This window comes from Zootermopsis nevadensis, unplaced genomic scaffold, assembly GCF_977971745.1.
Source record: "Zootermopsis nevadensis isolate Lab colony 2312 unplaced genomic scaffold, Znev_1.0 Znev_ptg000008l, whole genome shotgun sequence".
Lineage (NCBI taxonomy): Eukaryota > Metazoa > Arthropoda > Insecta > Blattodea > Termopsidae > Zootermopsis > Zootermopsis nevadensis.
Window position 1 is genome coordinate 2,859,483 of NW_028259140.1, and position 26,545 is coordinate 2,886,027.

A 26,545-nucleotide genomic window follows, 5' to 3' on the forward strand; every position below is an offset into this window, starting at 1 on the left:
ATACTTCTCGAAGTAAGATATTTATATTGGGATTAATTTTATTCATAAATAAAAACTCTGAATAGCAGACGTAGTAATGACGTAGGCGGAATTGAGAAGTTGAAACCCTTGTTTGTAGCTGTGTATGCCCTTTGGTCAGAAGCGTTGTAGAATTAGGGAAGCGTTGTAGAATATTGTGGAATATTGTAAATTTAAAATATAAACAGTATAAAATGAGAGTTAAAACGGAAATGGATAACGATGACAAAGGGTAAGTTATGCAGATACAGATATGTCTTTAGGTGTAAGATGAAAGCATATGAATAGCTTATCGAGTTGTGTGATTTGGCCATGATGTGGGGGGAAAATATTTTTAGTGGTAGAATTGCCTGCGCTTGCAGATTGAAAATTAAAGGCGCTGTTTGTAGCTTGTGATATAGTGTAACGCCAATAAAATTAAATTGTGCATGTTTTTGCAGTATATTGTACTAGCAACATGCTGTGTACCGACGCCGATGCCGGTTAGTGTGTTTATTCTGGGGTGCGTGGAAGGTGTTTTACACAGTTCCTTGAGCACGTAGTTTCACCTGTTTCCGAATTTGTGTTCGTAAGATAATATATCAAAATACTGTTACGTAGAATAATATCCCATAATGACTAGAACACATTTTTCCAGTAAGGTACAGTAATAGGAAATACAATATTGTAGTGACTATGAAGAGCCCCGGAAAGGAAGCTGGCTATTCCAAAGTTAAGGTATTCTCCCGGCCAGGAGTGATTGAGAACCAGAACGAAAACTGGATAGCCGGTCTCCGAACCGAAATTTGATGCAGGGACCTTCCGAATACGAAGAAGTGCGAAATATTGGGCCTGGACTTTCGATTATTTTGTAGATTCCGGTTTCAAACGGCCCCAAGACCGGCTATTTTGAGTTTTGTGGTCTTTTAGTTGGTCCCTCCAGTTGTCGGTCTGCAAATTAGGCCACTACCAATTTCCTCAAATGATTTCATTGTTCACTAATTCTATTATTTATTGCTAAAATTAGTAATTAAAATGCTGCAAAGGAAACCAAAAATAAATATGGCAAAACTGGTATGAAAATGATGCTTTTCCTTGGCATATTGCTTGGTCTTGCACTGTAGTTGCATGGATAGTTTGCAGAGTAGATTATGAATATAGTGTAGGACTGAAAAAAACAGCTTGATGGTGTGGTGCAGCACAATACTGGTAAGTGAACTGTTGGTCATATTCTGTATCTAACAAATGCCAAGGAATATAATGGGTCAGCATGTCTTGTATTCACCGATTTTAGGGAATCCCATGGTTCAGTTACGAAAACTGTATATGAACTTGGGTTTATTAAGCGTGTACACTTGATATGCTTAATATAGTTTTTGGATAAACATTTATATGATGCCATTTGAGTTTACAATGGGCTGTAAAAAAAACATACAGAATATAGACTCAGGAAAGGATAGACTTGGTTATGATGATGACCTTTTTCATAAGGAATAGGGAGTTTAAATCCCCATACTGTGGGTCAGCCTGCCAGACTTTTAGGCCTGGGGTTAGCGATATATAGAGGTATGTTAGCACATTACACTATTATCTGGGTCACATGTAAGCTGCAGTGCATGGATGATAAAGGCTGGGAGGGTGTAATCTGATACATCAGTCTTCAGACAGGGAGTGGCATGTTGTAGTGTACATGTTACTGAACTTTCTGCTTCTGTAAAAGGCAGAGAATTGTTTTACTACCTGGTAACTTTTAATTTCTCAAAAAGGATTCTGCTCCATGGAGTTTTTTAGATTTTACCAGGTTATGTTAAGTTTTAAAGTATGGAACGTAGGTTGCGGTGATTGCTCAGGTATAAAGTCAACTTTCTTACTAAAGAATCCTTGAAGTGTGCATTAAATGGGAATGGGTTACGATGAAATGTAAACTGGGTATGTGAAGTCACGGAATATGTTCCTGTAAAATGTACTAGGGTGATGGAGGACACCATTTTCAGCAACTTTTAATATCAAGTAAGTAACATGGATTTGCTGAAAATGCTCTTTGAGCTTGGATGGAATCACCAATCTATAATGTATCTTATCCAAGTGAAGGGGGCCCCCCCCCCCCAAACGACATACTGCGATTTTGTAGTGGGATAGGTTGGTGTGATTGGCTTCAACTCAATGTAGGAACATTTTGAAATAAAAACTTTTAAAACTTAATACTGATGTAAATTCTGTTCTGAGAACTTTGTGTAATGTGGAAGTGAAATTGATATAAAGATAGGAGAGGCTTCTAACGAAACCCTAACCCTTTAACTCTTCAGATTTGTTAACAGTAATAATTAGTTACCATAACTGCAAACAAATTTATTCTTCATTAATGTAACATTAAACATTGGCAAAAGTGAGTGCAAATTGACTTGTGTCAGGCACTTATCTGTTTAACATTTTGTTTTTTTGTTTAGGGTGAAGGGAGATATGGACCAAGGCTGTGGAAGGCAAAACTCACCACAAATTGCCGAGTTAGTATTTCTAGTCTCCTCGTATTGAGGAAAAACAGTTAAGGTGTTGCCCATGACAGTTTATCAGACAACATCGAACAGTTTTTGGGGGAGACTGCAAGGATTCTGTAACTTGTGAGACTTCTTGAAGTTGAGTTAATTAAAAGGCTCAAACCAAGATGCTGTCACAGTGAAACAGTGGTTGCATGTCACATCCTATGCTGTCTAGTCTGCAGTTATTATTCGTACTGTTAGGAAACTGATACTGACCCTTACACTGAGATCGGTTTTTTTTCTGTCACATTATTGCTTACCTTCAGTGTGCCGTCCATCCTCACTTTACATAATTATAACATTGCTCACTTTTTTGGCATTGTGTAATGTTACATTTTTGAAAAAATTGTTACTGTATTTTGAATGTAGTTTCTTTGTAATTTGATCTTTCATATATCTTTCTTCCTTAGGAAACTCTTTGTTGGAGGTTTGAGCTGGGAGACCACACAAGGTTAGTGATATTTTTGTTGCACTCCCTGAATATTGTAAAAAATTATTAGCTCATGCACAAGAACATTACTTGAATTCTGTAAGGTTTCAAATAATGAGTTTCATTGAATTAGATCCTCAGGTGCATTGGCTCTCCAGATGAAATACTGGAGGATGACTTTGAAACTGATATCAAGAGTAATAGACCTCGCACCCAAAAATTTGTAGAATGAAATTTCTGTACTTGTGGGTTATCAGGACACATCGATTTAAAAATAGGTTAGGTTAGGTTAATGTGTGTGGATAAATGACATATACTTGAAAGTTATTATATTTTATTTCAATAAATGACAAATCGGTACCTGTCGGTTATTGGGACACAAAATGGGAGAGTCAAATATCTGGACTTGGATTGGACGGAAAACTGTGCGTGTATCAGTATACCTGTATACTCGGTTGTTGTTATCTGTTAGTTCGTTCTAACAACAATTAACATCTCGTGCATATCCGAATAAAATATAATAATTTGTCATTTATTGAAATAAAATATAATAACTTTCAAGTATATGTCATTTATCCACACACATTAATCTAACCTAACCTATTTTTAAAGCGATGTGTCCCGAGAACCAACAAGTACCAAAATTTCTTATTAGAGGGATGGCTAGTTAAGGTCCCATTGACATTAATGTTAGAATGTAAGGCGGAATCTTGTGATACATGCACGTCACCTTATATTGGCAAGTTTGGTAAATTAAGAATGAATAGACTCACCGTGTAATTCACATATGTTTACAGAATTTTTTGTTGGGAAATTGAATGTAGCTACTGCAAAGCCCAGACAGAAAAGTTTGGATAATATTCAGAACTTTGTCTTAAGGAGAAAGTTATTTTACTGAAATGGCTCGATCACGTATCCAATTTTCATGTTGTGTTATCAGACACTGCCCATTTCATCTCCACCCCACATGCAAAATGGTGTTCTGTATTTTGAAGTGTGAAGCATATCGTTAGTTGTTCCACACTATGCATTATTTTAAGAATTAAACTTTTATTTAAAGTTCGTCTAAGAAAATATCTTTTTGTAGTTTATGTGTGAATCCTTTTGCCATGTATGTTTTATGCTTTTGATTCTAGAGACTCTGCAACGGTATTTCTCACGCTATGGTGAGGTGATCGACTGCGTCGTTATGAAAAATAGTGAGTCTGGTCGATCACGAGGTTTTGGTTTTGTTACATTTTCTGACCCTGCCAATGTTTCATTGGTGTTACAAAATGGACCACATCAGTTGGATGGGCGAACGGTAAGAAGTAAATTATCTTCCTTTATTGACATTAATATTTTATTCCAAGTTGTCCAAGGTGGTTCATCATGAAGATTGTATGTTTGCTATTATGCGTATTCAGATGACCAACCGTATGGCCTTGTTTGATTTTTTTGGTGTATGCTTCGTGATCATTCCAGAGAAGTATGAATTTAAGCTTTTGTTAATTTGGATAGATATAACAAAACTATGCCATTTTTTGTATTTAAGTTTTACTTTCACTTTACAAATTATGTATCATCTTTGATACGTGGCTTTGTTAAAGTCTGATTTGTCGTTACCGTCTTGCCCCAACACTTTCCTCGGTTGTCTGATTACATCACAGAGACTTTCCTCCTCACAGATAGCACTTGCATGCTTTTATGACTGGTGTCATCTTACATGACGAGCATTAACATTTTTTTTTTTTTTAATGTGAAGATTGATCCAAAGCCATGCAATCCACGAAGTCTGCAGAAGCCAAAGCGCAGCAATAGCTACCCTAAAGTATTTCTAGGTGGACTTCCGTCCAACATCACAGAGACGGACCTTCGGACGTATTTTACAAGATTTGGAAAAGTGATGGAGGTTGTCATAATGTACGACCAGGAGAAGAAGAAGTCAAGAGGTGAGTGGGGAAGAATTTATTATCTGCCAAAACAGTGGTTCGCATATCATTCTTTAATCAAACATCTGCTTTATGTCGTAAGGATAGTTACAGGGTAGACAAGGTTGCAAAGTCGAGTTTCATACTGAGGTCGCCCATTTGGTAAAATGACTAATTATGGATCAAAAAGCTGGGTGTCAGTTTTTTGCTGGAGCACCGACAGCGACCTCATAACATTGAAATGACTCGTGTCCAATTCCGTGCGTCGTGTCAAAAGTATACGCCTGGTGCCACAGCGAAGAATTCGTCCATGACTAGTCTCAACATGTCAGAATCGTTGTTGATAAACAAAAGATCCTTTGTTTGTAGGGATATGGAAATTATATAATACACATTTTCTACTTCAATGCATTACCTTCTAGCAGAGGTGTTCACTTGTGATATGTACTTGCGTTAAATGCCCTTTTCCACCCTCCGTACATGTCATGAAGTCTTTGAATGTTTTTCTTCCCTCTGAAGTTTCAGGTTTATATTGAAGGTTAGTCAGTTTAAACGAGAGAGATTTATTTGAAGAATGATGGATGATCGTGCGGACTACTGTTAATAATTAATAGAGTGGTATTAGCATATTTATAAACATAGATGAGAAACAAATTTTGATGATATGAAATTGTTAACAGCATTTTCAGGAAAACTGATAACGAGTCTTGGCAGTTAGGAAATGTTATTAGTTTTAAATATTGGATATTGTTTCAACTGGTAAATTTTGGTTCTTTCAATAATTGAAGGTGTTTTCAGTGAATATGAGACTCGTGCGTCGCAGCATTTGTTGATAACGTTATCTTTATTTAAGTATAGGTTTAAATGAGACTTGAGTTTAGTTTGTTTAACACTGTGTATGCGTTCATTTCCGAAATGTAATCTTCGAGGAATGTAGGTGGTATTGGAATTTTAATATTTACGTTTTTGTTTTGGGTTGCGGGCTGTTGAATTTTTAAGAATGTTTGTTGTATATAATGGAGTTTTATAGGTTATTATATAATGTGAATATTATTTTTTAAAGGTCAAGTAAAATCTTTGAATGCATTTACATTAATGGTTTTTTAAACAAATTTTAATTTACTCTTTGCCAAGGAATTGAAAGCATTTGCAGATTCGTTTTCCTGAAATTGCATTGCAGGTGGAAGACACAAGTGCTGAAAAGCAGTATTGCAACGTAACAAATTGATGTAAAAAATTATTGGTAGTCTTGAACGACTTCCTTGTTATTCGATACATTTCACATTATTTTTAACGTAAAGCCGTCGGAAGTTACGCGTTAAAACAAGGGGCTGAGGATGTAATGTGGTTTTATGTATGACTTACGTTTATTAGTATTATTTTTAATTTTTCTAGAATGTTTAATGAAGAAACCCTGAAGGGTGACTTGAAGCATTTGTACAGTTGGTAACAATTAGAATTATTGAATTTGGTTTTGAAATGTTTTAAAAATGTAAATTATTAATTTGTCATACAATATTTAATTAAATATTTGTAATTTTGGAGTACATTAAGAGGATTGGGGTTTGTTACTGTTAAATTATTTTAATAGAATACTTTATAGTTCTCTTTGTAAGTAAGAGACGAATATTGTATGACTTAGGTAGAATAAGGACAGATGAACGCATTTTATTAAGCGCACTGAAGGGATGTGCCTGGGACATCTTGGTCTGAATACCATCAGCTAGTATTGTTATGGAACCCATCTGTTCAGCTGGCCTTATATCGTACATGCGATATGGGGTTTTGTACGGGAAGACCCGCTTTGAACACCTGATTGGTGCTCAGGCGAAGATGTAATCTGTTGCATTGATTTCAGAATGTCCAAATGTATGTGGGTGTAATTCTATGTTTTACGTGTTTGTTTTGTCTTTCATTAGGTACGTCTCACGGTATTTAATGTATTATTATGATGTTTCATGCTTTGGGGTGTTCACTGCTGCCAAATTAGTGCACTAAAAAATTCCTTTCATCTTAAAACAAAAGTGATAGTTAGACACTAACCTTACCAAAATTCACACGAATCCTTCCCTTATCTCCTGTTTAATTAAATGACATTCTAAGATTAACAACCATTAATAGCTATGCTAGTTGTAATAAAATTAAGTACTGGCCTACGTTATACTACTGATAAGATATATTGAGAAACTAGCACAGTAGTAGTAATTGGTTTCAGTAAGTTAAAACGTTAAAGTTAGCTTATTCTAGAATATGTAATTTTAAGATACATAAATCTAGGCTAGTTTGAAGAATTCTTCTTGTTCTAGGCCCTCTTCTTTATACTATGATTAGTGCAATAGCGTAATTTTGATTTATCACTTAAATTTGGAAGTGCAATAGTTCCTAGTATTATCGAGTCGATCGACAGCCACGTGTATTTGGCGACCAAAGGTTAGCCGATACATGACTCTACAGCAGTAATAAAGTGGCAGGCAGCAGTGTTTTAACCCAGCGTTATGAAACTTAGAAGTTTTAAGAAGTCTCTTTGATTGCTTGCTGTGACACAATAGGATTTGGATTTTTGTCCTTCGAGGACGATGAAGCAGTGGATCGATGCGTAGCGGAGCATTTCGTCAACCTGAATGGCAAACAGGTATAACTTTTGGTGCCGTCCTTCTTAAATACAAGATATAGTGAGGCAAGTTAGCTGGGGTGGACTTTATAGGGACTCGTTTTTTTGGCATTACTGCTCATTGCAAGATGATTAGCAAAGAAATGTGATAGGGTGGCCATCTGTGACCTTAACTAAAATTTAGTACAAGACCTGCCCGAACTGGTCAGGTGTTTGTAGTGAATTTTCTTATCTGTCAGATTTGTTTTTTTCAATTATAGTAAATGTAAATATACGTGTCCTGGGGAGAAGTGATAAAACCTTAGGAGATTGGTAATTAAGTGCGATTTTGAGCGAAGGATGTTACGTCAGTATATTCTCGATGCTTACGGAATTATGGGTATTCAGATTAAATAGTAACAGCAAATGGTACATTTGTTTTAAAACTACTTTTAAATGTATAATAAATGTTCAAACTAGTAATTTGTTATATTTTAAATTCTGTTATTGCAGAGTTACAGATATTCGGTCAAGCACATTCACATGCGTTACGGAGTTTTGGTATTAATGGGTCATGCTTGTAGTAGGATGGTCTCGTTAGAAGTTGCGGGAAGAACGGTAGCAAATCATTACTTGTGTTTGGCACGGTGTCATACATTTACCTTTGAAGATCGTCGCAAACAATCGTGAACAAACTTATAGGACCATTGTAAAGGACTTGTGTTATTTATGGAATAATTAGTAAATTACAGCAGGTTACTAGTTTGAACATTCTTTGTGGATTTAAGAGTAATTGCACATTAAACAATTCTATCGTTTACTCCTGCTACTATTTAACTTTGAATATTCATAACTAGCTCACGAATGGGACGCTCTGATATAAGATTCTTTAGGTAGTATATTTGCGTCATATTGTGAATTAGGTTAATATTTTAATATTTTCCGTCTCTTACAGAGACGTTCCAATTTGTAAATCGATCATTCGATGCGGAACGTGAAATGATATTTTAAATATTTTATTATCTTATTAAAATTGTGATTTGACGGAAAATATTAAAATATAAGATTCTTTGCTCAGAATCAATTAATTACAACCTCCAAAGATTTGTCCACTTTGTCTTGGGATATCATATATGTATATCTACTACTTAAAATTTATAAAATCCGAGTCGTTGCATCATGTTTGCGATGAGTTGTATTGTGTGTGTGAGTAGGCTACTACTGATACCTATTTACTTGCATTAATGGCCCCCCATATCCACGTTGGTTGGCTTACCACATGTGGCTGCAATACGTTTTCTCAAAACGTCTCTTGTGGTTCTGGTTTAAGTAAATCATAGCTCATAAATATAATGTGCATGAGGGCAATTAAGAAATTTGGATTGCTAAGAAAGCTGTGCTACAATTTGGGGCTTGCAGAATGAACAAGCATAAGCAGGATTGGAATATTTTTGTGGTCACTTAGCTGTTTTCATTACCATATTTTCTTGAACACCCTGTGTCCTTGAATAAATGGCGTACTAAATATTTTTAAGCCTTCAGCCACCATTGCTTTGCATCAAATGTTTATCGTCGGCCACTGGTCTTACACATCTGCGCTGAAATCGTATATTTTATCAGCAGGGCGATTTCCAGTTTCTTTTATCTCTTGAATTATTTTTGGTTTTATATTAACTGTGAAAGATTTTGAACACATGCCACTAGTACTCATATATTGCAGAACATGCACACCTCGCCTCGCCTCGCTGATCCACGTAATACCGCAGTTACACATGGCTTGGTGTGTGGGTTTGTGACAGGAAAAGAGAATCGTGAAAGTTCGTGTGCTTGGATGGAGTTGTGTCGTGCATGTGATTTTTTTTGGAGTTATTATTTTTTTTTCAAAACTTCATAGATTGTTCTGATAATTCAAAATATTTATTAATATAGTGTGTGGTATTTGTAAATTCTCTTGAGTTGGAAGAGTCCTTGCACGTGTCACCATAATTTCGTAGTAGCAACAGCCCTGTTTTTGTTTTAATTTTGGGTGCGAGTAGAATTTGTTATCCGTCCCGGAAGCAAACCTTGGATGTAACTTCGCGAAGTCGTTCTGTTGACAGCCTTTGAGTCAATCCAGTGCCGGAGGATGAGTTGTCCTGTCGCTTTTCACCCAGTGGTGTGCAGTAGTATATTTTAGCTCCACAATTACGTAATAAATTGGATTTAATGGAAACCGTGAAATCCTTCCTGCAACATTCTTTTTAGTAAAGGTTCATGTTAGATTGGAAAATTTTTGAATTGAACTATACATTTCTTTTGGACATGCCCTGCTTGTTTTCCTGGTTGCCAGAATTCTTCATTGCCTCTGCATATTATTTAATGTATTAAATGTAATATAAGCTATGAAGTTGGTACATATTCAGGAAATTTAGGCAGTATTTATTTATTTATTGGCCAGCATGTTAGTCTATAAGGGGGCATTTCTGAACCACATATAAATTATGTGAAAACTGACATATTTGAATGTCCGTGTGTGGCAGAAGGTACTTGATTGTTTTGGATTTGGGGGTCCATTGTGTAGAATAGCAAAATGTCGATAATGGGTGTACAGGGAGACCACGAAACTGGTTTATTGGAATTGAATTTGAACTGTAACTTAACATGTAGTGTTACATAGTAGCAGTTTCTTGGACAACCTGTTCATCTTTGACACCTAAACCTTAAATTTTGTTGTATATATGTTAGGTTCAGAAACAACTACGGTTTGATATAAAATTTAATGACTACTGAATATATTTTCATGTGGGGGGGGTTTTATGCAAATTTATTAATAAATAGTATTAACTCTAGATAGCTTTGTACTCGTAAGTTAAGTTTTATGTTAGTTTTAGGGGAGAAGAATGGTTCAGGAGTAGGTAAAAGAGGCCAGTAGCATAAGTCGTGGAGAGTGGAGTCCTCGTTAAAGGCTTTGCATGATGTTGGGGAGACGGTAGCACCACACCAGTGCTTAAAATTTAAACTCTATTTGGATAACAAACTGCATTTTTTGTGCCATTTTTAAAATTGTGGATTTAATGCAGTGCTTAAGATATCTGTTTTGAGATACGTTACATTGCATTTGATGCCGTGGAAATGTTGCTCTGTTGTGGTGCGCCTTGGCTCCTGGCACTGTGGTAGCAGTAAACTAATTGTTCTCTGGTTGTCACACAGGTCGAAATTAAGAAAGCTGAACCACGTGACTCTGGCAAGATGGGGGATGGACCCCCTGGGCAGTGGGGGCCCCCACAAGGTGGACCCCCGATGGGCATGGGTGGGGTAAGTGTTGGTGTGGATTCAGTTTTTGTATGTTAGTTATTTCTGTTCGTATTTACAATATGCGAGTTTGGTATAGACTTGTAAAGTTATTCCAGTCGTATGATCTTTGTTAATATTAGTAACTCACGTTTAGCAAGTCTGAAATTGTGTAAAATTGAAGGCATGATTAATTACTGACCAATTATAAATCATTATCAGAGGGACTTGAGTTTGATAAATTTCTCCGATTTATTTTTTCTTTGTATTTTATATTTTAGACGAGCGTGTTCCCTATATGTAAGCGTTCTGTGGCTGATAACAAAAGATGTTTGCATTTTTTTTTAGAAAAGGCAGATAAAACATTTTAGTGTTATATTTTTTCTTAGCAATTTGTTTGGAGGAGATGGTTGTAGTCAATATACGCCGAAACCCTGATACAGTGACTGTGTATCGCTATCCTCACAATGCACCCACAGAAGACTTGGAAATTAAAAAAATATATTTTATACACTTACAATCGGCAATTCGTTGGTCCCCGCGATTGACTGCGATTCTTTCATGTGATTGTTTTGTACAGTCATCTCTGCTGTTATGCGATACTTGAATTCATGTAAGACGCCGACCCATAGTAAATTGCATAGTAAAAATAACCCCGGTACCTCTGCAGAGATTAAATTAGTCCTTTGAAAGTTTAAAGCGCCAGGAATGAAATTGCATAAGAGCAAACTCGCATATACAAAAGTTTGCGTTTCACAAACATCTTTTACCGATTCATCGATCTCATTGGAGCAAATTCGGGTTAACGAAACATACGTAATTGCAGAGATGACTGCGTTTATAATTTTTATTCAAAATCAGCGATGTAAGAATTATGATTTAGCATAAGAATCGGTACGAGATACATTGTAAAACGTTATAAATAATAGTAAAATATATTTTTCCACTTTTTGACTCGCTAGTTTCAAAATCGGTGCAAATTGAACTGGCGCAAATCGAGGGTTACCTGTAGTGTAATTGTCACTGTTGCAGGGTATGGGCATGGGTGGTCCTAATGGGCAGATGGGTGGTCCAATGGGTGGCCCTATGGGACCAATGGGACCTCCTGGCAACATGATGCAAGGTTATCAAGGCTGGGGCACTCCACCACAAACAACAGGCTACCCAGGTTTGTACTTGCCTTCATATGACATTAAGAGTATAATTGAAATATTCAGCGTAAATTAAATTGTTTCATTTAACCTTTATCGACCATGCAGAATTTAGATGTGATCCTTCTGGCTGACACACCATTAAACTGTGACACCCCTGCAGCCCCATAGTTTGGGAGTTTAAATCTTCTGTGTCCCTACGATAAAGGTTAAATCATACTAATGTGTGAAAATTGATGGAGTTAAGCAATAGTTTGTAGAATAAAAATGACTGTCACCAAATTATGAATATGGCTGCATTATGTGATTTCAGGGCACTGGGGCCCTTCCCCCTCCAATCAGCCACCGGTTAATGGTACGTTAGGCATATGTCCTCGTTATTTAGTCTGTTTTCTTACGTGTCGGTTGCATCAGATTTTTTGTTTATAGAGTAGAAAAGATGGGACGTAGTGGCTTCATTGTGATTTAAATAGCTGTTAGGTTTTAGAATTGTGCACACGTGCGTAAATGTTCTAATAGTGGATTGGTGTGTAGATTTTTTAGACAAAGAAATAAATGACAAGTAATTTCACACATTTGTTTTGTGGAACTTCAATTAATGCAAAAAAAATTTGTCAAGTAACATGATTTATTAGAAGGCCACAAAGCTGCAAATTGCAAGGGCGTTAGAAGCCGTAGTCTGCAGTTTCTTGTGTAGTTTCGGGCAAACATGGCAAAACTAATGAGGTTAAAAATGTCGCTGTTGTTTTGATATAGCAGTAATTACCAGTTACGTTTCTCTTGTACCTTGTGGCATCAAGATTATTTATTTTTAACGAGTCATAGTATTGCAATTTTTGAAGTTATTTTATTTTTTCCCTGATTTACGAGTTATAGGTGCAGGACTTCTAAACAGCATTGTGGCCGTTCTAATTTTATCAGAACAAAAACTTTTGTGTCAACATATTTTTGTGTGTGGTACCATATCCCAGGTTTCATTTGACTTTTGATTGCATGAAATGAACCCAAGGAAGCCATCGCCAGTTGCAAAACTAATTTTTGGAAAAAGAAACATGTTTGAATGGGAATTGCTCTTATCAATGCATCTTGTACCTAATAAACTCCATGTAGCAATCTTTTGAATAAGCTGATAGTCACTTAGCTTACAGTATTGCAAGTATTTACGTTCGTAGGGCTGAGTACTCAACTTACGTCCCCGACAAGGAACGCTAGTAAGATAAAGGTTAATACTGTTTTTTTTTAGATCCCTTCATCAGAAATGTTTCTTTTGCCAAGGTGCATGAGAGTAATAAAACAGTGAATTTTAATAATTAGAAAGCTCTGTGAAGGTTGTTCACCTCCGTATCTATTGCATATTATGAAACTTTTACCTTCAGATATTCCCACAATAATTCCAGCCCATAAGTTAATATTTGTATTATCTTTTGTGTGTACTTTCCTGGCTGTTTTCAATGGGGGGGGGGGCTTTTCTTCTTACAAGTCATAATTTTGCCTATTGCATTTTCCTTCAAAGCTCTGTAAGGTGATAACAAGCAATAAGAAGAATTAGATACTTTTGTCGTATCATATCCAGTTAAATTTTGTCTTTTCGTAGAATACAGTCGACACAATTTTTCTCCTAATGAATTAGAAGTTGCCCACCCATTTATCGATGTTTAAAGGCTCTTAGATTTCCTATTGACACTATCGTGCATGAACACAACTATTTTTTTGCCTTTTCCGTGGATCGTTTTACAATAGTCATCACTGAATTAAATAGTAGTAGTCCGATTGTGTTACTCTGAAGTATCGCAATTTGTCTAAGCTATCAGTAAAATACATAGTTGTATTATTTGGGTATTTGTAAATTAATTGGTTTCTTATTTTGGTAAGTGTATGGATCTGAACCAGTAACTTAATTTTTCAGTCTTCAGTATTCATCTGTTTCCAGCATGTGAATAATTCTTGGGGTGATCCAAAACACTGAAATTCTTTTAGTCTGCCGTATTTAGGGTCTCTTTATTCATTCATTATGTTTTGAAGTACCTGCATCCCATTCATGAATCCATGTTACGTATCTGGTGTTTGATGCTTTGTATTGTGACGTCTGTTCATGAATGCTTCTCTGAAGATCGACTCTCAGACTGCATATCCTGAATTGCTTGTTGTTTTGAGCAGTGGTGCGCGAGACCTTGCATTATGATAAAGAATATGGCGTTCTGCCGCAAACCCCAAACCTTTTTATCAACTTGTTTTTCGTCACGTCGTGTAGAGTTGATTCTTATCCCCCCTTTTTTTCAAATATTCAGAAAGTATTTATTACCATTCCAGCTGAGGCTATAACTTTTCTTTTCCGCTATGAAATATATTGATGTTACATTGACCACTTTATTTTGAGGTCATAATTGTTTACCCACATCTCATTTCCAGTCACAATACTATAAAGAAATTCATCTCGTTCATCGCACAGCACTGTAAATTTTCCTTCTAAATGCGTAATCTTTGCTTTCACCTCCGCAGTGAGTAAGACATCTATCTGGCTCAAACCTTGCAATGAAAAATATTGCCTGTTCTGCCGTCAATAAAAAGTTTGTTTTTCTTTGACTTTCCTCGTCTCAACCTGCCGTGCGTGCATTTCAGTTCACTCTTATGTGTCGTCGTACTTCGCTGCACGTGCTCATGTCGATGTGGGGGATGTCCAACTAAAACACGACCAGTTTCGTCTTTCTGTCTCTTCACAGTCCGGAATTTATGCAAATTGAGGCATTGCTTTCTAGCTCATTTTTGTATTCGTGTAAACGATTAAATGTACAGTCCACCCTCCTATGATGTATGCCTGAAACACCGAAGTTTTCCTGCCTGTATATGCATTTTATATATAAGGAGTTTATTTAATTGGAGAGAAAGACGTGTGGTTTTTATTTTTTGTGTGTGTGAGATGATGATTTGAAGGCTAGAGTACAGAGGCTTGTGATTTCACCAGTCATAAGATGGAGACTTTTTTACTGAACAGCACACACTTCTGCATTGAATCTTTCTCTCTCTTTTTTTAAATACCATGGCTCTGCTTCTGCCTAGTGAGAATTAGCTTGTGAAATTAAAAAAAATATTAAACCTTATATTAATTATTTTGAAAGCAGGATATGGCACTCCGTCCGGTCCAGGCGGCTACCAAGGCTGGGGTGCTCCTCCAGGACCTCAAGGACAACAGATGCCACCACCACAGTGGGGTTCTAACTATGGTGGGCCACCACAACAGCAGGGATATGGCTCTTACGGTACGTTGCGATTCGGCTCAAATCTTGTATGTACGGTAATAATGGATTCAGCCACCAATATTGGCTAGGTTGACGATTTTTATATCTGTGTAGGATATTTTTCAAATAAAGTGTAAAGAAGATTTCTGTCTTCTGGGTTGTTGCGCTGTATAGTCTGGCCGATGGTTACCAACGTTTCAGAGATCATACTGCCTCCGTCATCAGGGTGATGACGGAGGCAACAACCCAGAAGACAGAAATCTTCATACTCACCGCTGCGAAAACCTCAAATCTTACAAAAATAAAGTGTACATTGGATCGACTCCATGCGATCCTCTCATAGTTGTGAAGTCCACAAAACACATTGTGATGCAATTTACGTTTGAGTATGTTTGCATGCCTTTATAGCTCACATTATAAATTAGTCTGCTAATTAATATGACTACATGCACAACATGATGCTCCAGTATAATCTAATGGCTTTGTAGCTCGTATTCGGCACGGCCATATTTGTACTCGCTGCCGTGAGAACCTTAAATCCCATGGCCCCCAGTTTTTGGTCATATTGTTTTAGGGTGGCCACACATGCTCCGGCTTGCCGGAAGGCCTGCCTTCCAATTTAAAGCCGGTGTGGCAGGTTTGCGCTCGGTCTTTTTATTCTTCGGTCGATGCTACAACATGTTCAGAGGACGATACGATTTTAATTGGTCTTGCCGGTACTTTAATGTTGAAAAAGAAAAGAAAGTTGAAACGTTCTAAGTGGGCCAGAAGTTGGTTAGATGGATCAAAACATTCTCACATACATTTGTTGAATGAAATTCGATTAGAGCCGACGGACTGGCATAACTACCTGCGATGGATGAGGAAACGTATTTGGAACTGTTAAGCTTAGTTAAACTACGAGGATTTGAAGTACTCGGTGGCTGGTTGAGATGACTAAATGCTACAAGCCCTGCCTTTACCCTTTTCTCTGCCCGCACATGTTACGACTTCTAAACATTCAGTAATCCTCGAGGCGACTGCAGATTTAACGGAGGCTCGGTTTCCGGCCAAATTCACCACACGCTCCGGTTTGCCGGAATGTTTGCCTTCAGGGAGATAAGGCTTCCGGCCAGCCAGAGCGTGTGCGGCCACCAGTAGGTGTGTGAGGTCCTTGAGGATGTACCATATTGTAAGTCTTTCCACTGGTGCAGCATTAGCGTAATTCTTCATAATTGTTGAACAGGTATTACCTAGTAATGTTATGCATAATGACTCAGAATAAGGATATGTCGGATGGAACGACTATCAATGCAGTCCGCCTTCTGGTGTGATTTCAGGGCCCCCACAGGCAGGTCCACAATCAGGGTATGGGGGGAACTGGAATTGGAATATGCCTCAGAATGGCCCCCCAGCTCCTGGTGGCCCACCAGGACCCTCTCAAGGCCCCCCTGGCCCTCAGGGTGAGTAGGCTATGTAATTTGTGTTGACATTTTTCTTGTTTCTTCAAGCAAAAAACTTTAGTCTAGGGCAAAAAGTGATTGTCTTGATAAAAAAAATTGAATAAGGCAATGTTAAATTGCCGAAGTATTACGTAGCGAGAAATGCCATACTTTGCACTGTTTACCAAATACTAGGATGACCGGATCAAGGTGGGGGAGGGCGAATGGGGTTGGTGAAAGTGAATTGTGTATAATAGTTTTGTTGGAAAGCCTGAAGGGAAGACACCACTTGGAATGCATAGGTCTAGATGGTGGGGATGACATTAAAATCGATTTTAGAGACATGGGGTTGAAGAGCGTGGTTTGGATTCACCTGATTCAGAATAGGTACCATTGGTGGGATTTTCTGAACGTGGCATTAAACCTTTATATTCTTTTAAATGCAGGGAATTTCTTGATGAGCTGAGCATGTTTTCAGCTTCTGTACAACTTGAAGATTTCTGTCTTCTGGGTTGTTGCGCTGTGTAGTCTGGTCGATGTTAACCAACATTTCGGAGGTCATACTGTCTCCGTCATCAGGGCGATGAAAATTGACCTCCAAAATGCTGGTTAACATTGACAAGACTACACGGAGCAACAACCCAGAAGACAGAAATCTTCATACTCTCTGCTGCGAAAACCTCAAATCTTACATTCTGCAGGACTTGTTTGTGGAGTTGGCATTTGAATGACGATGTGCTGTGCCTGGAGTGGCCTTTAAAATCTCCCATGTGCGTGCTGTGGCAGTGATCACTTTTAAAGTGAATTGTGTTTTCAGTTGTATGACAAAATGGAAGTTGTATATGACTGTCAGATCCAGAAGGCAGTGACTTAAATCTTGACTGTCAGCTGTAGGTGACAATTGAAAATATAAAATGGGTTACTTTAACCGCTCGTCAGCCTGTCTCGATGTTGCCCAGTATGGACGCCATTATATATTATCAGTCTGTGTTGACATTCCGATGTAAGTGATTAAAAAGTCGCCTAAGTGCTGTAGTATATTCTGAAGAAAAAAATCGTGATTGTAGCATGCAGTATATATTTACGTTTTAAGAAGAAAATTATGGTGTTTGGAGGTTGGTATATTTAAAATAAAAAAATGATTTGTGGCTGTACAGTCAGGAATTATTTTTAGGCAGGGAAAAAGGTTCAGGAGACGGTATTTGTCACGTTTCTTGTTTCAGGTGACATGTATTCTCGTGGATCAGCGCCTGGTCCAACTGCAACGGCACCCGCTGCTCCCGCAGCGCCTGGGGGTTCAACAGCAGGCCAGCAAAAGTCGGGAAGCGAGTATGGAGGTGGTTATAGCAGTTACAGTGGTTACCAGGTAAGTAACACAAAGAACCATTCAATTGTGCTCATATCTTGAAGCTTTTTTCAATTTTGCCCATTTAATTACACGAAATACTTTTTATATTCTGCCTGCTTTTGTGTGCATTTTACCTGCTGTCCTACGTGAGCGATTAAATGCGAGTTGCGCTTTTGAAGCGGAAATATCAAACTGGCTGTTTGTGTGGCGCTGTCCTAGGTTCCAGCGAAGAGGTCAGGAGAGGGAAGCGGTCAAAATCCGAGATCAGATATTTTGATATTTTCGCTCAGGTCGCTGCGCTGGCCAGTAAGGCGCATGCGCAAGAAAGCTCTGACCGTGCAGTACACGGAAGGTGCATGCGCAGGAAGGCCGCGTGCTTCTATTGAGGTCTCTCACGTAGGACACGACAAGCGATTCCCCGCTTCATATGACACCCCATGCAGCTCGGGTAGCTCGTTTGTTATTGCTTATGTAGGACATTGCCTTATACTTGTCATCAAAGTAAGAATGCGTTATTCAGTCATGTGACGAGGTATTGCTTGCAAGTTTAAAAAATTATGATGTACCAGTAAGAGTGGAGGTAGCCCAGTCAGTGTTGTACGACTACAGACTGGATGACGAGGGGTTTGATCCCAGGCGGGGGCAAAGGATTTTTATTTTAGTTGCTGTATCCAGAACTCTGGGGCCTACCCAGCGTTCTATCCGGAGCAGTGGTGCAATGGTACTGGTGGGAATATTAAAGAACTATGAACTCGCAGTCTGTTGATGTGTGCTGTATGGAAAGAATGAAAAGTGGGAAGGTTTTCCGTGTCCGTCCATCCTTCGATATTCCTGAATAGATTTCTGTGTGTTTTGTTGCATTTAAAGTTACTAGACGGTCAATTTTTATTTTTATTGGAATTTAAATTAATAGCTGACAGCAGCATTGAATTTTATTGCATAAGCTAGGGCAGTGGTCCCGAACCTTTTTGTGCCTGCGGGCACATTTGAGAGTTTATGAGATCGTGGTGGGCACCAACCAATTAACAAAGCCAAATTTTCTTTTGTCTGGACAAATAAGATATGGACACCAAATAATACACAAAACAACACGACGTTTAATGATACAAGAAACCATGCAATCAAAAATACGTACTTTTATAAGTACAATTATTATTACTCAAGTGGGAAGTTAGTGTGATGTTTGGCGCTGCATTTCATCGGCCAGTTTTTCAAATTTGGGAGTGTAGGATGATGTTCGTCAAGATGGGCGTCAGTAAGTCGAGATCTGTGCTTTGATTTTATAATTTTCGTGGTTGAACGGCCTTCATTATTCAGTATAACCTCTTTCCGTAACAACGCGGGCACCCAAAAAAAGCCTTGGCGGGTGCCATTGCGCCCGCGGGCACCACATAGGGGACCACTGAGCTAGGGTTTCGTACATTATGCTGGCAGGCAGGGAAGGGAAGGGGTTATTAAATCACTATACTACATGTTTACTAACTTGTCGGAAAGAAGTGCGTCGCGTACTAAACACATCTGCTTATGATGTTACTCTATTATTTTTCTGCCCGGAAATGTCAATGTGCAAAGGACATATTTTGAAATAAGAAAAGGATATTGAATTTTTGAATAATCTTTATTTTCTAGGTTGTATGTGACGTTTAGAAACAGATTTTGAGTTTCTTTTTATATTTGCAGGATTCATCAAGCTACACTGCAGGAAGGAATTATGCTGGCGATGGTACCAGCCAGACAGGGGGCGGTTACTCCGGCCATCCCCCTGTACCAGGTGGGCCAAAGCCATTTGACTTTAAAGAGTGGCCATCATCGTGACAGACTGGCCTCAAATTTGTGATGTCATGTCATGGTATGACCATAGGCGCTGACTTAATAGGTTGTAATGCGGAATGTTGGAGGGAGGGGACTGAAATTCATACCTAACTATTGTCTATAATTCCTAGTGTAATATTTTTCAGGTTGCCATTTTTAAAAGGGGGTACGTTGCGCAGCGCTGCCCATGTACATGAGTAATAGAGTATAAGTTTCTTGTCTGGGATATTGGGGCAGGTCTGCGTCTTTTAAGGATGGCCCGCGTTTCCGATCGACACGACCGACGTTTCCTTGTGGTATGACGTTTCGAATTTGTGATAGACTGGTAATAAGCGGAGATTAATTTGGTGTGACTGAAGTTTCAAGTCAGCGCCTGTGGGATTAATTAGGGTTGTTTCATGATATATAAATTGAAATTAGAGATTGGCTAGGTTCTTTTTTTAAAAAGATCGCTAGAAAAATCATGGCTTTGCTTACTTTTACTCTTGACTGATGTACATAAGTAGATAATTTTTAAAGCGAAGGTTATTATTAATTATTGGTTACTTTGACTTGTCCCCTCTTAGTATTATTACTATGAATCTCAGCGTGTAAATGTGTGTGAGACTGTTGAGGTGACAGAATATTGACCGCTTGTTGGTCAAGGTTGTTTTTTTAACCACTTTATTGTGACTGCTTTGCGGCGATATCAGTGATTGAACTAAAATCGTTGTAATTTTTATAAATCACTCTCATGAAGTCGTAAGCAAGGCTGAATTTGCATGCTCGGTGTAAGCGGTTACATCGGAGCTTTTTCAGGCTGCTTACGTACGAGATGTGTGTCGCTACTCGGCATTTAACTTTTATGCACATTGTTTATTTCATTTTAATTATTTTTTTTTTTGTAAAATTTGTATTGTATTAAAATTCAGAATCTTTTCTCATGTAGAGCTTATGAGGAAGTAAATAGCTGAAGTACTAAAAATAGAGTTTGTGCTTTTCTTTTTTTCCACCCGTTGTCTTTGCATGCTTTCAGGCAGCTTTGTAAATATTCTGAAACTGACATTGCGAGTACATTAGGCCCCTGAAATTTTAGTCGTTTAATTTTGTAATCTGTGCGTCGGAGTGGACAAGTTCAAGTAACTGGATGATAATGACATTCACATTGATGATGATTCGGAAAAGCTGTCGAATGTTCGCAGTTGTCGGCTCACAAATTAGCTAGGCCAGTCTGCTCATTGTGGTGTTGCATAATTTAAGTTTGATTGTTTTAAGGCTTAAATTATTTAAATGCTTTTTTTGGTAGCTAAGTAAATTATTTGAACTTTTGAAATCGTTGGTAAATGAATGGGGCCTAAAATTGTACTTGCAGTGTGAGTTGTTTTAGGTAACCATTTGCAAAGCCATGTATATATACCATTTGTCGTTACATGGTAAATGCAGTTCCCTGAAGGCGGTGCTATTATTTCCCCTAGTAAATCGACTCAAGTCTGCACACCGCCGTGCGTTCCTCTTAGCTTTTCCGTCAGTATCACTTGAAGTTGACATTCCTAAAGTTTAAAGGAGTTTGCGGTGCCGGGGCGACGATCTTGTCTTAGCGTCGCTGCATTTTACCCCGAATCGCACGATTAAAAATTCAAATAAAATATTCAAATTGCTCTTTAGCCTTGTACAAAAGTGTATCTCACGTTAAGTTTAATTAATGTTCGGTTTAACCACCACTGGTATGTTAATAAGAGGCTTGTTGGGTTTTATCATGTGATACATTTTATGGAGAACGTACCAAGTGATGTTGGCAGCTCCCACGTATTGAATTTTGATTATAAGAATAGTACGTAATGCAAGTTACGATTCATCTCTGTGGAATATTCTTGAATTACATGATCCATCAACATTTTTTGTCAGGAGGGTGTCCAGAGAGGTCTCAAATGCGCAAGACTTTTTAATCGCCTCCACGTAATCGACCACGAGTTACTATATTATTTTGTGTCTTGTTGCGACACTTTTGTTACTCGTAACTGAAGGAAGAAAGTGTTTGGGAGTAATGAACGAGTGTAGCTGTAGGTTACCATTTTGTTCTTTTATTACCGTGTCAAATTCTGGTTGACGTTGGTCTCGAAGGGGGTAAACGTAATGAATATAACACGTTCAGAAGTTTGTAAATTCGCAGATTTACTCGTTTCAATCCATCGGTAATGATCAATCCAAAGGCGGGTGCGGCCACGATTGAATTGTTACTGAAGTAAGACACTTGACGTTTAGGAATATGTTCGTAAGCGTAAAATGTGCCAAATCGGTGTAAATTTCATCTTTCATGACAGGTTTCCAGTTCCTTCACATCGTCAACTGTTTCAAATAATTTTATTGGCTACGTGTGTCAGATATAATGAATTGTATTTGTTATGTTATTACTTGGATGTCGCTGTCGCGGCTGGTTTTTGTGTGATGTAATTCTAAAATACTGCATGCGTGGTAAGAATTCATCAGTACTGCTGATTTGAGCAGGTTATATAGCGTTAATTGAAAATGGTAACTCATTTAATTGCTCGCTTCTTTAATGATTTATGTTAGAAAGTGCAAATTCTCTGTAATGGTATGCCCATGGGGTGCTTCGCTCCCGTCCTACTCCTAACCTTTCCCATGTCCTTCCTAGGATTTTTACTGGCGCGCAAGAAATGCATCAAAAAGAATTCTCCCAATTGTACTAACGCAGGGCAGGGCGACACAGGTGTGGCGAGTTCAAGTTACACGGGGGGGCCAGGACCACAGCGAGGAGGCAACTACAGTCAGCCCAGCCAAGCCCCAAGTTTCCACCCGTATCGCCGCATGTAAGTTGAAGCGGGCGGCGCAAGACAAGAAGACCATTTTGTATAGACTAAGGAATTGTATGCACGTATCAGCGAGGAGTTGCAGTAAAACCTTGTTAATTTTTCTGTTTATTTTGATGGAAAAAAATATCCTACAGTATGTCGTAAATTTCCAGCTATTTTAGCGTAGAGTATTAGGAAATATATATATATTTTTTTTTGCATTAGGTAATTTTCGGTAAGTGCGGAAGTAATTAACTAGGTTTTACAGTAATTATCCTATAAATAGGATTAAAATTCACCTTGAAGTTATTAGGTGTCAGCGTCCCAGTTTTAATTTTAAATTGAGTATTCATACTTTTGACAAGGGTCCCACATATGTGTTTTGTTTCAGTAGCTTTGAATGTGTTTTTAGAGTTTGAAAAAAAAAGAAAAAGGAAACTGACGTTACTGGCGTTAGCTGAAAGACGTTTAGTTTGGATAGAAATTTTTTTGTATGTAGCTGATTGAATATGTTTCTTGCGTGTATGATGAGCGTTTGTTTTGTTAATACTGATACTTTATTACATGGAATTTGTTACACGCCTTCAAATTGAATGTGTAAATCGTGTTCATTTTCTGGAGTCATTTACCTTTCCCCACCCACCTTGATTTTTAACATTTTTTTTTTGTGATTATTGTCAGTGGTTGCATCAAGAGGGGAGACATGTTTTTCTTAATTCGTGTGATACTTCTTGATTTTTTCACTGAAAAGGATGGAAAGAAAGAAGTAAGGTGAAGAACTGATATTGGCGATAAATGAGAGATTTGTCCATTCTGATGTCGTCATCGGACGTTTTGTGTCGGCTTGTCACTACCTGCACCGTGTCCGACAGATGCAGTTCGGCAATATTTTGGGGCTTTCTGTGTTTTGTAACCTACCTGGTTTTTTGTGAAGTAAAGACATCAAGTTTACATTTTATAGTTGTTGGAATTTTTTTATTATTTTCAGTGTATGTATCGTCAAGAAGAATTTTTATTGTTTCGCCATTTGTATATTTCCTGCAAGTAAGTGGTACAAACATCGACACATTTGGCTAAGGAAGACGGCTCTCTTTCATAAAAGCGTGATCTCAAATAAGACGCTTTATACAAATAATTGAAGTATAAAATGTATCTTATATAAGTGATACATTGTGCTGGAATGAAAGAATTTCTATTTTCTGGCATAATGTAATTATTGATATGTTCAATGGACAGTAAGACTGGACATAGAAATACACGCATTATAAATTTGTGCTCGAGTACACGGAGCACATTTCTGTGGACCGAGCGCAATGCAGTTCCATCCAAGAATGAGCTGTGAGGTGCACCCTTTGCACTTCTCAAGTTAGATTTGGTAATTCAGTACGAGGTGAAGTCCGGCGGCAAGGGTGTGTGGATGGGGCTAAGTGATACTGCAAGCATTGCATCGTCTTTTCCCCTTGTACTTTCCTTGATTTTCTTCATCCAGTTTCTTCCGCAGTGCATCTGGAATGGAAAGAGACAGCTGAAAAGTGTTCCTGAAGTCGGTATGTTGGGTTCTTTGGTAATGTATTGATTGTCAGAATTAATTTGAAAAATGAAAATCTGGGTTGTAGAGGCATTAAGTGTAAAAATAAAAATACATTCTGGTTCTAAGCCATGTGGCATGAGGTATAAAGAGAGAGAAGCTTGTGGTTTAACAATTATCTGCCCTGAAAATGTTGGATGCTGGCCTCCTATGCAGTGAGAAGCTGGAGACCAAGTTTGTGCTCTGCGAAGGAGAGAATTTTCCCTTGGAGAATTATATTCCACCTTGGTTTTCCTAGATAAATACTACAGCATGTAGACTTCACAAACAGAGCAAAGGTGAACTTTTTTTCAGTACTTTCATTCTGAGTAGTACATTTTTTTTGAAAAGACTGCTTTTAAGATTTTAGTTCTGGGATCAGAACAGTATACAACCTTAATCAAAGGAGGTATGTCTTCCAATATTTACAATTTTTATGAACCATAACCTTTTTGTGAACGTTAGTGACAAGGTACAATTGTATTTTAATGAGGACTTTGCTGAAGTTAATTGTTACAGTTTGTTTCAGATGTTTTTATCTTTATTAAATCCATCAATTAACCTCGTTCAAAAACTCTCATATATTTTGTATGATGCAGGATAACAATTGACTTATGATCAAGGAGTGACGTAAATGACGCTTCGATTTTAAATTTTACTTTATGTTCGCTTGGGTTGTTCACCCTGACTTTTGCAATGAGAAGACCGTCTCATAGGACAATTCGGACAGGTGTGTGTGAAATGACTGCCATGTGGCGACATTAACGGTGAATGTGTAAGTTGTGATTCATTTTAAAGTTGCCTTCTAACATACTAGTCGCATTATTGAGTTATAGTTATTTTAGAACTGAGTGCACGTGCCATTGTTTTCAAAAACGTGTGTTTTGTGACACCTTATTTAGTTGTGATTATAAATTTGCGTGTCGTGTCTCCTGTAGCTAGGGCAGAACAGTTTGCTTCAGATATTTAGTGAATGGTGCTGTAAGCCATGAAGGTCATCATGCCGATTGCTTTAGTAAGTACCGATTACGTTGATTATTGTTTAACTACGTTAACATTTCTATTTTTAGTTTAAAGCTGTAAATGATTGACATGAGTGATTTCAAATTGGTGATGGGAGATACACTGGACGAATATCGTTACTACTATGGTGTCATTTATTGATGTCAGTGGAACTGCACAGCGTCATGTTCATAGTTGAAGGTGTTTGACGCACAAACTTAAGCAGCGAAATTGAAATCGAAGTAGGGTTATTTTAAGTTTTTCGCGGACTGAAGTTCATTACTTAGGCGAGAACGAGGGCATATAAAACAAACGAAATAGTAAAATCGAGATTGTTAGAACGCAAGGAAATAATATTGTTAAGAGTAGACCAGAATTCGTGTATGTGGCATTCTTCACTCCCCGTTGAACTGCCTTTTGTCACCTCATTTGACCGAAGAAACGTTGGTTGTTGATAACATGAGACCGAGTGCTGAGTCACGTACCAGCAACCCCTTTCTTGCCAATAGATGCCAGGCTTTCGTAGAGTTCTTTTACAGGGTTGACTTCAGGCCCCAAGCCGTGTACCCAGATTAGCAGCATCCGGAAACCGTGTTCCTTGTAACTGTACGGACCTGTAGAGGAGAACATTTGTGACTGAAAATGAAGATGTAGCAAGATATTACGAGACTATTGGCTATCAAATTGAGATGGGCTTGCCTGTGTACTGATGCTCTATAGCCCTGATCTGCTCTGCCGTGAAGGCCCAGTGGTGTGCAAGATTCTTCCAGTCTCCATCTGCCAGTTGTTTGTAGGCCACCCGAAACAGAAGTTCCCTCAAGCGCTCATTTGCGTCATGTTGCGTCGTCCCTGATGTTGAACCACGCGATTCACTGTGACGCCATTTCCGACGTGCCGTATTGAGTACATTCAGGTTGTTTTCTGTCCCGTCTTCGTCTTCCTGCAAACGTCACAGTACGATTAGTTCAATGTTCACGATAACATAGAAGCATTTGTTACTGAAGTTCGGAACTTATTGATACAGTTCTCACACCTCTTAACATTATGAAGCCGAAGCTCGTCTAAATAATATTTAAGAACCCAGTCCGTACCGCAAAGAAAACACAACTCTTCACCATTACAAATATCGACTGGTTAATGCTTTTTAAGGAAATAGTCACTGTTTAGTGTGAGACTATTGTCAGACTAGTAGTTGGTAAGCTGTCTTTGTGTGTTATGCATGACCGACCAAGTTCTCGGTAATGACTGTAGATGGCAGTGTTGTATTTTTACAAGTGCTGCTATTATTAGGCGGATTTCAGACGTACTTCTTAAAGAGATAAAAGTACGAAACAGGTAAAAGAATTGTAGAAGGACAATGCATGGGAAAGCGAAATAAATAATTCGCCTTTGAATTTCAATGGCCGTTTTGAACTAACAGAAACGGAGTAAAGGAAGCGTAAAACGGAAACCGTGTTGGGATGAAGCGATATCACATTCAGTCAC

The 26,545-nt window shown here is 38.1% G+C and overlaps 2 protein-coding genes across 13 annotated transcripts in view; one reads left to right on the top strand and one right to left on the bottom strand.

Moving 5' to 3' along the window:
• The first annotated feature begins 98 nt into the window (after positions 1–98).
• Positions 99–22,715, top strand: Hrb27C (Heterogeneous nuclear ribonucleoprotein at 27C). Of its 8 annotated transcripts, none has more exons than XM_022080943.2 (14): positions 102–250; positions 2,445–2,501; positions 2,945–2,985; positions 4,101–4,267; positions 4,709–4,895; positions 7,424–7,506; positions 10,654–10,758; positions 11,767–11,902; positions 12,199–12,240; positions 15,002–15,142; positions 16,441–16,563; positions 17,766–17,908; positions 19,571–19,661; positions 22,395–22,715. In XM_022080943.2, exons 1-14 carry the CDS (start codon positions 213–215, stop codon positions 22,511–22,513), a joined length of 1,473 nt encoding a protein of 490 aa, XP_021936635.1. In that variant the 5' UTR covers positions 102–212; the 3' UTR covers positions 22,514–22,715. The 8 variants fall into 8 exon arrangements, with proteins under 8 accessions (XP_021936639.1, XP_021936640.1, XP_021936642.1 ...); XM_022080944.2 differs by having other exon boundaries at positions 15,005–15,142; XM_022080947.2 differs by lacking the exon at positions 2,445–2,501 and having other exon boundaries at positions 99–250.
• A 723-nt stretch (positions 22,716–23,438) lies between these two features.
• The window catches only part of LOC110838091 (uncharacterized), a 32,010-nt gene continuing 28,903 nt past the window's right edge, over positions 23,439–26,545 (bottom strand). For 4 of the 5 annotated variants that reach the window (XM_022080938.2, XM_022080942.2, XM_022080939.2 and 1 more), the window contains 3 exons: positions 25,760–26,000; positions 25,546–25,674; positions 23,439–23,997 (listed from right to left, as the gene is read on the bottom strand). In XM_022080938.2, coding sequence (XP_021936630.2) covers positions 23,915–23,997; positions 25,546–25,674; positions 25,760–26,000 — 453 coding nt within the window. In that variant the 3' untranslated portion in view covers positions 23,439–23,914. Of the gene's footprint in view, positions 23,998–25,484; positions 25,675–25,759; positions 26,001–26,545 lie in introns of all 5 variants that reach the window. The other variant, XR_002545957.2, reaches the window with a different exon arrangement.